Raw genomic sequence first — 15,443 nt, forward strand, 5'->3', positions numbered from 1 at the left:
CCTGCTGACGACGAGTCGTCCGTGTCCGCTCAGTCTCGCGCATTCGCTTTTCTTCGACTGTTACAACTGTACCGTACCGACGACACAACGGAGTGTGTGTTGGTACGGCGGTCATCGTTGGCTATTAAGATTTATTGTTATTTTTTTTATTTTTTTTTCATTTCCACCGAACTTTCGATAATATTGTTGCTTTTAACGCCGCGAAGAAAATCTCGTTTTTCCCTCCACCGAATAGTAAAATATAATAATATTAACCATTTCTTTTAAGAGAATATGGCTCATTTCCGAAAAACCAAAAAAGATCACAACAAAGCGTTCATCATTTTAAGAAAGGTAAGTGCGTTATAATTCGCTCGTGTTTGATATCTTTTACGCCCATTTTGATTAGTTACTCGTGGTACCTACAATTTTTATACTCTAGCGTATTTACTATTAATAGACGGCAATATTATATTGTTATTAATAAATTAACGTGCACAGTTAGTATTGTTTAAATAAATGGAGATTTCTTCCATCAAATCACGAAATAATAGTCTCAATTTTCGCTAGTAATAAATAATAATGTGTAAATGATTATCAACCAAGTTGGGAAGAATACGAAGTTTACACGAGTTTTATAAATTTTGTCATGTGTAAACACATACTTAATAGGTTTTTACACTTTATTTCTCTTTTTACTTTTAACGAACAAACAATAGGCATTATGTAATTCCTATAATTTAAAATCAATATAAAATAAAATCTAAAAGGAAAAACATTGACAATATTATAATTTATTGTGATGCTATTAATTCGATGTAACGATGTGTTAACTAAAATGTCTGCTTAATAGAAATATTATATTACATTGCAGATTTATTATTTTAAAATGCATGTACCTAATAAAATTTACTAAAAACTCAAAGTCAACACATTATGATTTTCTATACTATGTAACTTTGTAAATATTAGTTGTTATAGTAAATTAATAAATATTAGTGAAAAAATGAAAATTGTTAGAAAATATTAGCATTGTTATGTAAAAATGTATGGATCCACAAAATATAAAATATTTTTACGTACAAAATATTTAACGCAGAAAAAAAACACAAATTTATTTTTGTACCTTTACGAAAGTATGAAAAACATTTTTCAAAAACTATGGGAAAATATCTCGAATTATTTTAGTAAATTTATATTTGTAATTCCAAGCGTTGTATACGGTATACCACGTACCGCCTACTTATACCGTTTTCGATAAGTCGATTTTTTAGCATAGGTAAAGGTATTAATAAGGGTAGGTATCGGTTTGTTTTTTTGTTTTTGAACAGAGATTAACGTACATTGATTTTTATAATTTTATAGCTAAAAATGTACTCATGAATATTTTACCACGATATTTTAGAGAGCATAATCCCCTTAGCTAAGGGTAGGGGTTCACCGATTCTCTTTATGCTATTCATTTTTATCATATAAAAGTTAACAAGTTAGAATTTTAAAATAACATCTAATATAATATAAGTACTTATTTTTAGTACAGACATTAGTCATACAACCTACTCACACGCACACAACCCCATAATTTGGGACATGTAAACGTGGTATTTAAAAATTTTTAATACTTACATAGTTTACGCTATCGAATATTAAATCAAGCTGCGCTCTATTGAACTGACATTTTTAATATTTTTATTTGCTTTTTTAGGACATTTTGTAGGTACCTATTATTCAACAATAATATTAAAATATGCATCAAATCTCGTTGTTATTATCAAATCTGATTAGGCGATTATATATACATTTTTTTTGGCTAAAAACCACTATTATAGTCCCTTTGGCCTTTACATATCAATACAAAACCTGTTCTGCAGTACCATGAAATGTTTTTAAATTATGTTACATTGTATACACGTGAAGTATATTATATGCGCGCATATGTCACAAAAAAATTATGTCTAGCTGAATCTCATGAATCTAAATGATTATAATATGTCTTACTTTATTATTTTACGTCCAAAGGATGATTAAGCCAATTTTATAATACATTTTAAGACCCACTACAACCTCTATAATTGAATGTTTTAATATTGTATTTTTTCCTCTAATGTTCTGTAGCTTTCGATCAAATTTAATGGTACCTACACTTAGGTTAATATTCAATATAAATATAAAATATGTCTGAGAGTATGAAAAAAAGTACGTACCAGAAAAGTGTATTTCCATCAATAAACTTAAATAATTTATTTCATAATCTATCTTAATAAATTATTATATCATAAGCCATTAAAATGTTAAAGTAATTATGATAACTTGTCAACCGACAAGACATAACTAATTCTACACTTACCTACTCTACTTGAAATATTTTAAAAATGTAACGTCTTGAAAACTTTAGCCATAAATTATTATACTTAATAATCATGAACAATCATCCAGAATCCAAATAGATGATAGTTTTAAATGAAAAAAAAGAAGTTAAAAACGCGTTTTTTTTAAATTCCGAATCAAATTAAAAACGTAAAGTTATTTTATTTTTATCAACCATTGCCATTTGCCAACAAACCTTATATACGCTACGGAATTGTGCTTGAATTTTGATAGTTTTCTGTGCCTTACTATCATAATATAATATTATATTATATTGTGGACTGTGATTTTTTATGCATGTATCCATAATGCTTTACCTGCAGACCAACTCCAAAGGGTATGAATAATGTACTTTCAAAATTTTTTCAATAATTAATAGTGAAACCGAACTATTTATTTGAGTTCAAAAATAAGAATCTATTTTTATTGAAAATATTGTGTATTTTACAGAAAATATTTCTAAGAAGGATGAGTTTTTATTCTCTAATATAATTTAAAAACGACTTCGACGCCACTGGCAAATTGGTATACGTAACAAAAAAAAAAACCAATTTTTACAAAATGTTATTTACCTTTAGGCTTTAATAACTTCTATAATTTTCATTATAAATACGTATAAAGATGAAATAATAAAATACCGAGTAAAATACCAATAAAAAATAACATCATTATTTAAAACAAATAATTTTTAAATAGATAATTATATAATATAAATGACAATCATGATAATACGCATATATAATACCTACATTTTCTTGATTTTGTATATTCAAGTACATGTTAACATGTAGTAGATATATAATTTTTTTAAATAATAATATGTTTGTGATTTTCAAATCCAAAAAAAAAATCCAATTTTTGAATGTTGTCCCTTTGAATTAATTATCCTTTATAGAATATAGAAAAATAAGTGAAAATTGTTACTGTGAAAAATATAATGACATCATTATAGGTACTTGTATTATAAAAGCATTAAATATTATATTTTCCAATATGAACACATGATTAGGTACATGAAAACACAAAATGTGGGCGATGCATTTTTTTATAAAATACTTCTCTTTTGATCAAACACTATTATGTTTCTGTGAAATTATTTGGAATATGCGTTTTTCTTTGGGTCGCTTATAAAATGTATAATAGCTAGCTACTGCAGTCAAATGTTATACAATAATATGTATTATAGTATACCTACTTAAAATGCTGGGATTTTAATGCTCTAAAAAGAAAAACGTAATAAAAACAATCTTTTAAATAAATACGAATAAAAAACTACTTGAAGGTACAGACTATTAATAATACAGAGTTCATAAGTAAGTACGTTACACGGACTTTTTGTGCTAAAGGTACCTATAACCTATATACCTATAATATCTGATATTCATTTATTATGATCAAAATCAAAATGTTAGAATATATGTTAGTTCTGTGGATGTTGATGATCAAAGCATTTTTTCTGCTAGTGTCTTCAGAGTTCAGATGCAAAAATAAAGATCACACATCAATGTAAAATTAATACACACATTGCAACGCTCAAAATCTAAAAAACATATAATTTAAATAATGAAATATAATTGTATACGAAATGTGTGAGTTAAAAGTTATAGGTAACTTATATTGATATTTGGTACTAATACTAATTATCTATTTTATATAGGAATCTATTAAATACTCGTATTCGTATGTTATGCTCTTGATATTGTAGCGTCATTTACTCGAAAATGTCCGTTAATCAAATATATTTTCCTCTCGATCGTCTATAATATTATCATTATGCTAAATTTCCAGTAATACAGGCATTCCCGAGATCTTTCATTCTACACTTTCATTCTAACCAAACCTAACCTAACCTAACCTACTTAGTTTTATTATTAACATATTTAATTCTCCATGATTGCACTTATTTATTTCCCCTTTGTGTTAGTATTGAACCATAATAATATTTTATATATGATTTCTCTAAACTTTATTTTCAGTTCTAGTCTACTTCAACTATATTATAGCAATATAATATTGTGCCTTAATGTTATTATTTTTATTTCCAATAATAGCAACACTAAAACACACCTACAGTTTAATTATGTCATACATCATTATACTGCAGTTCGTTTACATAGTATGGCGTATAATATTTGTAATAGTATACTGGGTCTATATTCTACACTCGGCCCCATTTATTTTCATGTAAAATGATTGATATGTACACTCGTCAAGGATAAAAAAAATATGTCCGGATCTTCTCATAATCGAAATAATAATGACATTTTTAAGAACCATTCAGAGGATACCACTAGGAGGCAATCTCATTATCCTCCAAAAACTATTTTGATTTATTTTAGTTTTAATATTATCAAAAAAATATGGAAATTCCGGGAAAAATTCGTTTTATCTGCGTTAAGTTATATACGAGGTTATATACATATAAATGTGTAAAATAGGTATTCGATGTATTATTTTACCAATATTTCTTTATTTTTATACTTTTTAAGCGTATTTTCTGTTTTTTTATTGTTTTAATATTGTTTATTATATTTTTTAGTTAAAACTATTGGGCCAAGTTTACAATCGACCTTTTTTATTACCTGAAAATTGCAGGTCGATTTTACAACAAAAAATATAATTGCAGACTCAGTTTACGTCCCGTGTCTACCCATATGCTCAGTGATCACCCTAATTTTTTCCGTTAATAATGAATTTATTCAAATTCTGATTTTTGGAATTAAAATATACGCACAAGCTATACGTTTTCAAGTTCTTGAATTTGTAGTTTGCACTACTAAAGAAGTGTAATAATACAAATTTCTGGTTTTAATGTGATAACCTCTCCTTTTAACTATAAATTATCTAGTTGATAATTTTTTTGAAAATGTTGATTACCTACCTACCTAATTCAAAAATTTAACGAGTAGTTTCTTAGTTATTAAATGATTTACACTAAGGATAATAATCCTTAATAAATAAAAATGGTATTACAAAAGTATAAATTTATGTAATATTGAATCTAGTATTTATTATACTGCTTGGACCATTTTTATAAATTATTAATGTTGATATATCACTAACATTTTCAGATCATCATATCTCTTAATTCCAAACCCATAATTATCACGAACCATGAACCTATCATTATCCTTAGTAGTCAGTATCCTCAGTATCCTTAAAGTTAGTTAACTCAAAAACTGCTTGAATGAATTATAATGTTAACATTTTCAGAAAAAATTATCCACTAAATAACTTACAGTAGAAAAGAGTGGTAAGTACCTACTCATATTAAATTGTTGAGTAAAACTACAAAAAAATCTCAAGCATTTAAAAATATGGTCTAAATATATTTAAAAATTCCAAAAATTAGATTTAAAATAAATTCATTGTTAAAGGAAAAATGGGAGTGAGCATGTTTGGTAAATCACCCTGTATAAATGTATTAAGTGTGCTAAATATTACACACTATATTATTATATTTTATACTGTAGGCACTAGACAGTAAGTTAATATTGGTACTTCACTTACTTGTCTACTGCACTCAACACTAATTTCTTAGAACGATTTAGTTCTGGTAAACATAACGACCGGCGCCGTGTTTTATACATAATTACACAATTCAAAAATTGTTAAAATATGCAATATCAATAACGAGACGTGCATGTACAATTTCCTGAATATTAAATAATAACATAATAACGGTGGATATTAGATAATATAAATATAGTGTACCTATGTATATACGTATGTACAAAATTTAATAATTGTAGTGATGTTTAAGTATTATATTTTTAATTTATTACCGACAACACTACAACAGGTACCTATGTAATCAATACGCGTTATGAGTTGAGTACATAAACAATGCACAGTGTATAATATTTAATTTATTTCCTCGCTAAATAATGTTCGTTAAATTAACTATATAAATCTTAAATTTCTCGTTCCTTCTTAATTTATTTTTCATAGGTACCTACTGCAAATTGTCTGCGTCTTATTAGTTATGTTAAGACTTTAAACGTAACAGGACTGAATATTATGATAATATGAGGTATTTCGTTCGTAATTCTTCATGGATTCTCTGCATATTTCGAAATCAGAGTATGTCTACGTTGTAAACATTTACCTCGTGAGTCATTTTAAAAATTCCTTTTTTTATTGTGTTAACTCCATTTTTAAATTTAACTTTTCAAAGGTCTTCTTCAGTTGTATTTCATAGTAAAAATAAATATATCTAACAGTCAACAGAGTCTATTTTTGCTTGAATTTGAACTTTCTTACATCATCAATAACAAGTATCATGTTTAAATGAAAAAAAAAATCTGTTTTGAAATTCTAGATTTATTCTTTTGATCTCTGAAATATATAAGACAAATACATAATAAGTATTTATTATTCAATCGTGGTAAAAATATTTTTCTTTGATGAATAGCCCAGAAAACATAATTTAAATACTAAATTGCTTTCTTTTCTTATTCCCAATTGTATAGCAACATAAAATTATATATTTTATTATATAATACAATAGTCATAGGTATTATTAGAAATAGATAGTTCATATTATTATAGTTAAGTTGTTTTCATTTTATTAAGTTCCCGAACAAAATATGTACACTCCGTTCATTCAATAAAAAAATCCACTCGATAAGAGGTTTAGTATACTTGAGGAAAATATTTGGTTTCTTTTTAGAAAGTTTTCATTTTCGCCACACATGTCATTTCATGGGGACATAATTTTTGTGACGTTTCTGATAGGGACAATGATTGATATGATAACTTGTTTGACACAATGTAGTAGGTGATTAAACTTTATAATGTCGTACACATACCAAGTAGTAACTCAAAATAAATAAAAATATTATTTTCAATTTGAAAGTCAAACGTCGATAATATATTAAAACAAGAAGGGAAAAAATTGTGAATTTCAACGAAATCATCAACATTGCACAAAGGAAGTTTTAAAATCAATAAATTAAAGAATGGTAGGTTGTACGATAATATAAAATAGTATATTAAAATGATATTACGTATCTATATGTACACGGTACACTTATATTTTTTTTAGTTCTTTCGCTTTTATATTGCCGTGGTATAAATGGTTCATAGGTAGTTGTTAAATAAATTAGTCATAAAATCATGAACTAGGTAATGAACTTTTGAATTAATGATTCACCATGAGTCATTAGAAATAAATAAAAATACTACTAATTCTGATATCGGTACCTAAATCATAAAAAAATATTTGGTTGAGATTTACTCAGGTTTATACAAACATGATTCACCTGCGTGTAAAATACAATAAATACTGAAAGTGTTTAATGTTGAGGGGGAGGTGCATCGTAGTTTATTTTGTGAATTGGAATAATGTATACTATTACGTTATTAGTTATTACCTAATATTATTTTTATAATTATATACCTACTTTTAGTTTTTACCATAGATAATACATGTATTATCTATGGTTTTTACAATGATATTAAGCCGGCATGTTTCCGGTATTAGCGAATTATAAACAATTAATATAATTTATTAATTAACCGAAAAGTGTTTCGTATGTTTTGTTAAATTTGTTCGTAACATATTAATATTATTCCCGTGAAGAAACTAACAAGGAACCAAAAAAAATTATCTGAAGACATATTCGAAAGCCTAGGGCCGGAACTTTCATACTTAACATTTTATCCTTCCTTCGGAAACCCACATTGGATATTAGTAAATTAGGTAGGTATCTAAACTAATATAATGATAAACTATCTAAATTCATTACTATTATTATTATTATTAATACTATTTATTATTTGTAATTAGATCTTTTATTTACTATTTTTTATTACCTATATAAAAAAAGAAAAACATCACCCACACTACTAATGTAAAATATTTTGTAAAAAACAATGAACTCCCAATGGCCACGGTGGTTATTTTTTTTTTTTAGTAAAACAAAAAATTAATAATATTATTATTAGTAATTTATTGCTACACAACATTTTACATTTATCAAATACAAAATCGAATCTGGGCGTAGATTAATTGAATGCCGCGCCCATATTATATGTACCTACCTATAATTATTATATCCATCGTAAAGACGTGAACATATAAAAATATACTGTAAATATTGTGAAGTGCATGTCTTGATTTGTTGTCATCGATATCCATTACGTTGTTATTAGTTCGATATAACTCACTTATTACAACATTATCAAATCGGAACTTCAAACTGTTTATATAGGTAGTTGTCATGCGCGTAACTTAATACTTGCTCTTGTTCCATTAACTTTTATAACATTTAGTGTTCACTGTTTAGCTATTTTTACTTTTTAATTTTTATAATGGCTATAAGTGTGCACCGCGAAATATATACTGAAATATTGACTTATTATTAGGGCTGGGATTTTGATGCAAAGGCATCTTTTTTTCTGACGTATTGAAACGTTGATCCGTAAGTATAAAATGTGTTTTTGGTGATACTGACTATTTTAAAGTATTTATTATTTTGCATTTTTTGACGTTTTTAGTGCATTTTTCACAATTTTTTCATAAAATGAACGAAAATTGTTGCGATTTACAAGAAACATTCCTCAAACTGCCGACGGTACGAATAATAAATTATATATAAGGATCTTATATTCATATTTTTCATCATAGCTTTCCCCCGAAAAATATCACCGTTATATACCTATTATGAATTATTATTTTTATTACACCATACATACATACTTACATACATAGGTACAAGTTATAATTAGTAACCAATTAGTACGTCCGTCGTCGTAGTCTTGACAGCATTCGTTGTGTTTCGTCGTATCGTGTTTTTTTGTGTGATTCATAAGTCCAATATTCTGAAAGTAAAAACGTCAAAATCAAATCGATTAACAAAATATGTGAATGAATTCGGTAAGGAAGTTTTTTCTACAGACAGTGAAATATTATTTTGCAATATATGTGAAATAAAAGTGGCTTCTGAAAAAAAATTTACCGTTGTACAACACATTTCCCGAGATAAACAAGTACAAGGATTACGTCGCCGAGAACTTAAATCAGACCAACAGGTATCCTTAATGCAGAGCTTTATAAATGAAAATCAGCTATCTCCGTTTTCTTATGATTTGCCTAATGCCTTTCTTTCGGCCAATATACCACTTAATAAACTTGAACTGTAACTCACTGTAACTCAGTTTGCCGTGGCTACGCCGTGTTATGGCGTCTGCTGACTCGAGTTACTTGCCGTTATTTCGTCTTTTCGTTTTATTATTTTCGTTGGAAGATATTTAAAAAGAGAGGGCTGTTTCCTTTTAAAAAAGCCATTATTGCTTATTTTTTTTAACACAATACACTCCATAAAAACAATGCAATTAAAATGTATTGAGGAAAACTGCTGTCTGCTAGATAGATATAAAGATTATAGCGTATCACTTTCTTTCATCTAAAAACGTGACATTTTTATACCATTATATTGTTATTATATTGTTTTGTGGTATCATTCCACCAAAAACAGATTACACGGAAGACATATTTTGTGGCAATAAGCGCCTATATTTCTAATGGTCAATAATAGGTAAAATGCTTTAAAAAATGTATGGTCCTCGCGGTGCAATTTTGTTAAGAAATCAACAGGAATTCATTTTGTTAATTATATTGATTTATAATTCTTAAAAGAGTTTGTTAAATATATGTGTAACAGTGATCAAGAGTACCTAATATTTTGTTATACTTATTTATGTGTGATATGCCCTTTGGCTTATTGATATATGGTAATATTATGATAAGTATAAGCTTTTAAAAATTGTTCAATTAAAAGTTAAAAAACAATGGATTGTTAAGGAATGTAAAGGGTAATAACCGTCTTATTTATACTTAAATCTCCTGTATATCTGATACTTAAGCATTTATATATTATAATGTAATACGTATAATACTGTTTAATAAGTAGGTACCTGTTACCACAGTATTACTTGTTTGTTTAAGAAAACGCACTTTATTAAGTTCCCACTTGTCCATTTCGAATAAGTTAGGTGAATTAAAGCTATTTCGTTACGTCTTACCTACGTATATTCTGATTCTAAGTACCCTTACAATGGGTATTGTACCTATATAATACTGCTATTGTACCCGTGCATTGTGTTTTTCGTTGAACAAAATTGCATTTCTAACAGGGTAAAAGGTAATAATAATGTAATAATAATGTTACATATTTGAAAACCTCCAGTTCGAATACAATGTTATTATTATAATAATTGCATTTAACAGTATTTTGACACGTGTAAAATAATTAAAACGATGCTTGTAATAATTTGCACTATTCACTCCTACGCAGTATAATTTAATAATTAAACATACCACAAATATTTATCAGCACCGTGCAAATAATTGTCCATTTTCGCCACTGCAGTGATTGTTGTGCATTTCTGTTTGTAATTTATAATAGTATGTAAATCGGTACAAGAAGTGCAAATATGTTATTATGAAATTTTGAAATTAGCTGTCGGTCAGGTTGGTCTAGTATTGGATAACAAAAATTGGGGTATTTGTCGACAATTTTCAAGTTTATATTTAAAAAGGTGGGCAAGTGAGTGTTGCTCTGCTGTACAGTAGGTTACAAGTGGGTCACTGTAACGGATGGTGTTAAATTTGAATTCTATGACAAAATATCATTGTATAAGAAAAACGATTCTGAGCGAAGACGGCCAGACAGCATATGATATTACTATAAGTATATTTAATGATAATATTGTGAATAAAGTAATTTATATATAACCTAATTACGTGGAACTCGTGAAGATTTGAACTTTAAATGCTTATAAAAAAAACTGTGACTGAGGATTTTTAATATTTTTCAAATGTTATTGTAACAATATAGCAGGAGCCTTGCATTAAAGTTTCAAGCTTTTTTACCTAACAAATAAAGTTTTATTGACATTCATAGAATAAAAGACTAATACAATTGGAAACAGAAAATGTTCCTAAACAGTTCAAACCAAATCAAAATATTTTGAAAATTTTATCGCGTATAGAAAATGCAAATACAAACGACCATTGAAAATTGCATGTATATACGTTTATTTGTTTTAGAGGTACACCAAAAACCAAAATTGATTTTGTGGAAAACCGATTTTGCGTAAACATTTCGTTTTTCCTTAATTGTTATGTTGTTTTTCCCGGTGATTTTGAAAACTATTGGCTATTTTAAATTTTGACCTTCCCATTGCACCAACAATATTCACTTTCCCATCGAACAAGATACTGAAATTGAAAATCGAAACATTATTTTGACTACTTATTGTGTACACAGACACAAAAATAAAGAAAATAAAATAAAATAAAAAACACACATCATTGTAAAATCAATACGTTCATCGTTTCACTCAGAATCTCAAATTCCATTATTATTTATTTTTTTATTTTTATAAGAAATATACAATCTGTACCCTGAGGCACAATAAGAATATGGGCTAAATTACAGTGACATGAATGAGTTGTTGAAAGAAGCCACCCATTATTGTTTTTTCCTATTGACTTGACTAAAATTCCATTATTAAAATTAAAATATTTTCATTATCGGAAATTGAAAACTATAACTCACTTATATGTGTAAAAAGAACGACTCGTCAATAAGAAAATCGTATAAGCATGGTAAACATTTCAATGACATTACCTATATGTGTTATGTGTATAATATAAATGATAAGCAATGAATGTATAATTTATTATACTCATTGCTGTTTCATTCATAAAAACGTATACCCGACGACGACGACGATTGTGGAAGACCATTAATAAAAGTGGCATTTATAAAACAAATCTGCAGCACTGTAAAAAATCGTAAATATATACTTTTTAATACGAATTGTAAATCAGACTGTACTATTTAATTAAGACGAAGGCAGCCTACCTATATGTATTAACTATGTTGTATTATATATTTATATTACTATTATAGTAATTTACAAGTACTTTATTTTACTATGAGTAATACTGCATTTTACCTAAGTTAAATTAATTTATGACGAATTCATCGCATTTATTATATCAATAATAATTATAATACAAAAGTACCTATATTATATATTATTTATTATTGTTATTAATTTTTATTATTGACTTTTTGAGTAAATTCGAACTCACTGCAGTAGAACGGTGTGAATTGATTCGCGGTAAAATGTGCAAAAGCTTAAAATTAATCTAAATATTTTAAATAAATCACAATCTAATATGTATTGTAAAATATAACAATATTGGTATACGTAAAAGTTTCAAATTCCAACAGATAATGTTTTTGAATTACTAAATAATTTAAATTGTTGTTATTCTTCGTTAAAAATATTATATTATATAGCTTGGTCACTGCTTTATAAATCGAGAACATTTAGAAAAATATACGCAACTCCTTAACTACCGAGCCCTGCTGTAAGTTATGGTAGAAACGGTAGCCTACACACAGTGCTTACAATACCTATAATATGGTATACAAAACGTAGGTATAAACGTATAATATGTGACATTGCAGCCGCATTTAAACTCTATATAATTGATGAAGAATTCAAGAATGCATTATCTTATACACTGCAGCTGGCTTCTCGAATGAACACTTTATTAAGCACATACCTACCTATGTATATATATATATATATATACACACACATGTTATATTAATACCTAATCCTATTACGGAGGGGCTTCTAAACTTTATAAACACAGAGAATACATAATATACTTTAACACCGATGGATCATTACCCATCGCACTATATATTACTTGCACATTATAAACTATATATTATATTATACAGTATACATACACACAGTACGTACGAGTCTTGTCACATTTATATTACACCTGTATGGCTGTACCTATATATTATTATCGTTTTTACCGTGATTTGACAGTTCGACACATAATATGATAATAATAATTTACGCACTTACTCGGCATCAGTACTTATTATTGGTTATCTTCGACTTACTATTTGTTAACTATTATTATGGGTTGATACTACGACCATTATCGATGACACTAATTATCGGTTATGTGATGTACGAAATGTTACTTTCTGTAATTAATGATTGTCACCTATCGGTTATTTTCTAAAATGTTCTAAAATTATTTAATTATTATTTATTGTTGTTGTTATTATTTATGTTTTTATATACCATACGCTTGACTTTGACGAAAAATTACACAGCGGATTTGTTTCGAATAATGTTGGTAGTATTTACTATTTTACTATTTTACACCAAAAAAAAAATTAAAAAAATAAAATAGAAAAATAGAAAATAGAAATAGAAAATTCAGCATAAATATGATATTAAAAAGTTGTACTTAAGCAAATAAAAGAGCAAGAGTATAATGAAAAGTACCTAAGATAGAAATGGTTATTAAAAAAATTAAATGTTCGCTGTATGGAAATCGGATAGCTGCTAATCGGCATAGTCGTTAATCATATTTTGTAATAGTTGCTCGGTTTATATTTGCTTTTACTGAATAACTTACATATTTGGTCTAAAAAATCGTATTATATTTTATATAATCGCCTGTATTAACTTAACCGTTAACTCAATGGTGGTATTAGCTTAAATTTTAAATATTAAAAAAATTGGTTAGATAAACATGAATAACTTGTAGTTTATACACGGGTAAGTAGTCCTTAGACGATATAATTAGAGATAATCGGAAATAATAACTTTTGAAATCCATAAAAATCGATAAAATGTTCAAACTATTTTGTAGTTAATATCACATCACTCAGCCACATATACATACATATTATACAACTTTTGTACACTTTATAATAAATTACTAAAAATATACTATTATTTCATTCATTGTTGGAATTGACTTCGACTTTATAACAAACCATTATATTTTGAATCGCTGATAAACAACAATATTTTATAACTCGTGTAAAAAAATATTTTTATTCTCAAAATAATGACAGGAATATTTTTCAGCACTATATAATATAGAATATAGAAATATGAAATAATAAATCAACAAAAATAATATGGTTTTTTTAATTCTAAGTGTATAATCAATGTATTGTTTCTAATCATCTTTAACCGAACACGTTTAAAAGAAAAAAAAAATATTTTTCATAATTTCATTGAAATATTTCAAGAACAGTGAAAATTTCAATTTTGAAATATTTAGTGAAATATTTCAAATTTAGAATCATAATTAAAATCATCAATAATATAATAAATGCTATGTTTTTGAAAAAATTGGTTCAACTTACGAACAACGGTATTACTATATTTACTAATATTAAAATAAATTACCTACTTTAATATAGTAATAATATCATAAAGTATACTTATTAGTTAGTAATATACTAGGTAGACAATTCGGCTCCACTCAGAATCGTTTTTCGTTTAATTTTTTTTTTTTTATTGAGCTTGAGCCCAGCAGCTTAGGCCATTAGCTATTTTGTTTGTTTATAGGTTGTTAGTTGAGGGAGGAACGGTTGAAAACACGTTTTATATGTGTGGCAAGGATTCGTTGCTGAAAATCCCGGGTGGTCACCCATCCGGGAAATAGCAACGCCGGCCGTTACGTACACTCAGTGCGTTTCCGCAGTTGAGTGTAGGCACTGCGCCACACCAAGCCACAATTAAAATTTAACAAATCCATTACAGTGACTTTGGTACCTATGTACTCCAAGTCAAGGAGTACATAATATACACTCGACACTTACTACACAGCAGTAGCATTACGCATACACCATTATCTGCATTCAATGATATGAATTTTTTTATTACAATTTCATACAATTTCATACATTTTCTTCGTATTATGAAAATCATTTATGGAATTGCAATAAAAAAAAAACTCATATCATTGAACGCTGATATAATGGTGTATGTGTAATGCCATCATAGATATAATATAATTGTTTTCATTATCTGGGTTTCTACCAAATTGCCGTAACTCGTCTCATAATATTACGTTGTACCTAAACTTGTACTTTGAAGTATTGGTAATTGGAATTGTCATGTAGTTAAACAATAGACTAACGAGCTATCATATAATTTAATAAGCTTTCGTCTTTCACCTAGTACCTACCTAAGAAGTAAACTTGTATTTTGTTACCGGTGTATAACGTAATTATTTTTTTATA

At 27.2% G+C, this 15,443-nt stretch overlaps 1 protein-coding gene across 1 annotated transcript in view; it reads left to right on the forward strand.

Annotated features, from left to right (window-relative positions):
* The window catches only part of LOC132944508 (voltage-dependent L-type calcium channel subunit beta-1-like), a 65,182-nt gene continuing 49,739 nt past the window's right edge, over positions 1-15,443 (forward strand). The window contains exon 1 of the mRNA XM_061013887.1: positions 1-333. Coding sequence (XP_060869870.1) covers positions 274-333 — 60 coding nt within the window. The 5' untranslated portion in view covers positions 1-273. The remainder of the gene's footprint in view (positions 334-15,443) is intronic.

Source organism: Metopolophium dirhodum, chromosome 1 (assembly GCF_019925205.1).
Source record: "Metopolophium dirhodum isolate CAU chromosome 1, ASM1992520v1, whole genome shotgun sequence".
NCBI lineage: Eukaryota > Metazoa > Arthropoda > Insecta > Hemiptera > Aphididae > Metopolophium > Metopolophium dirhodum.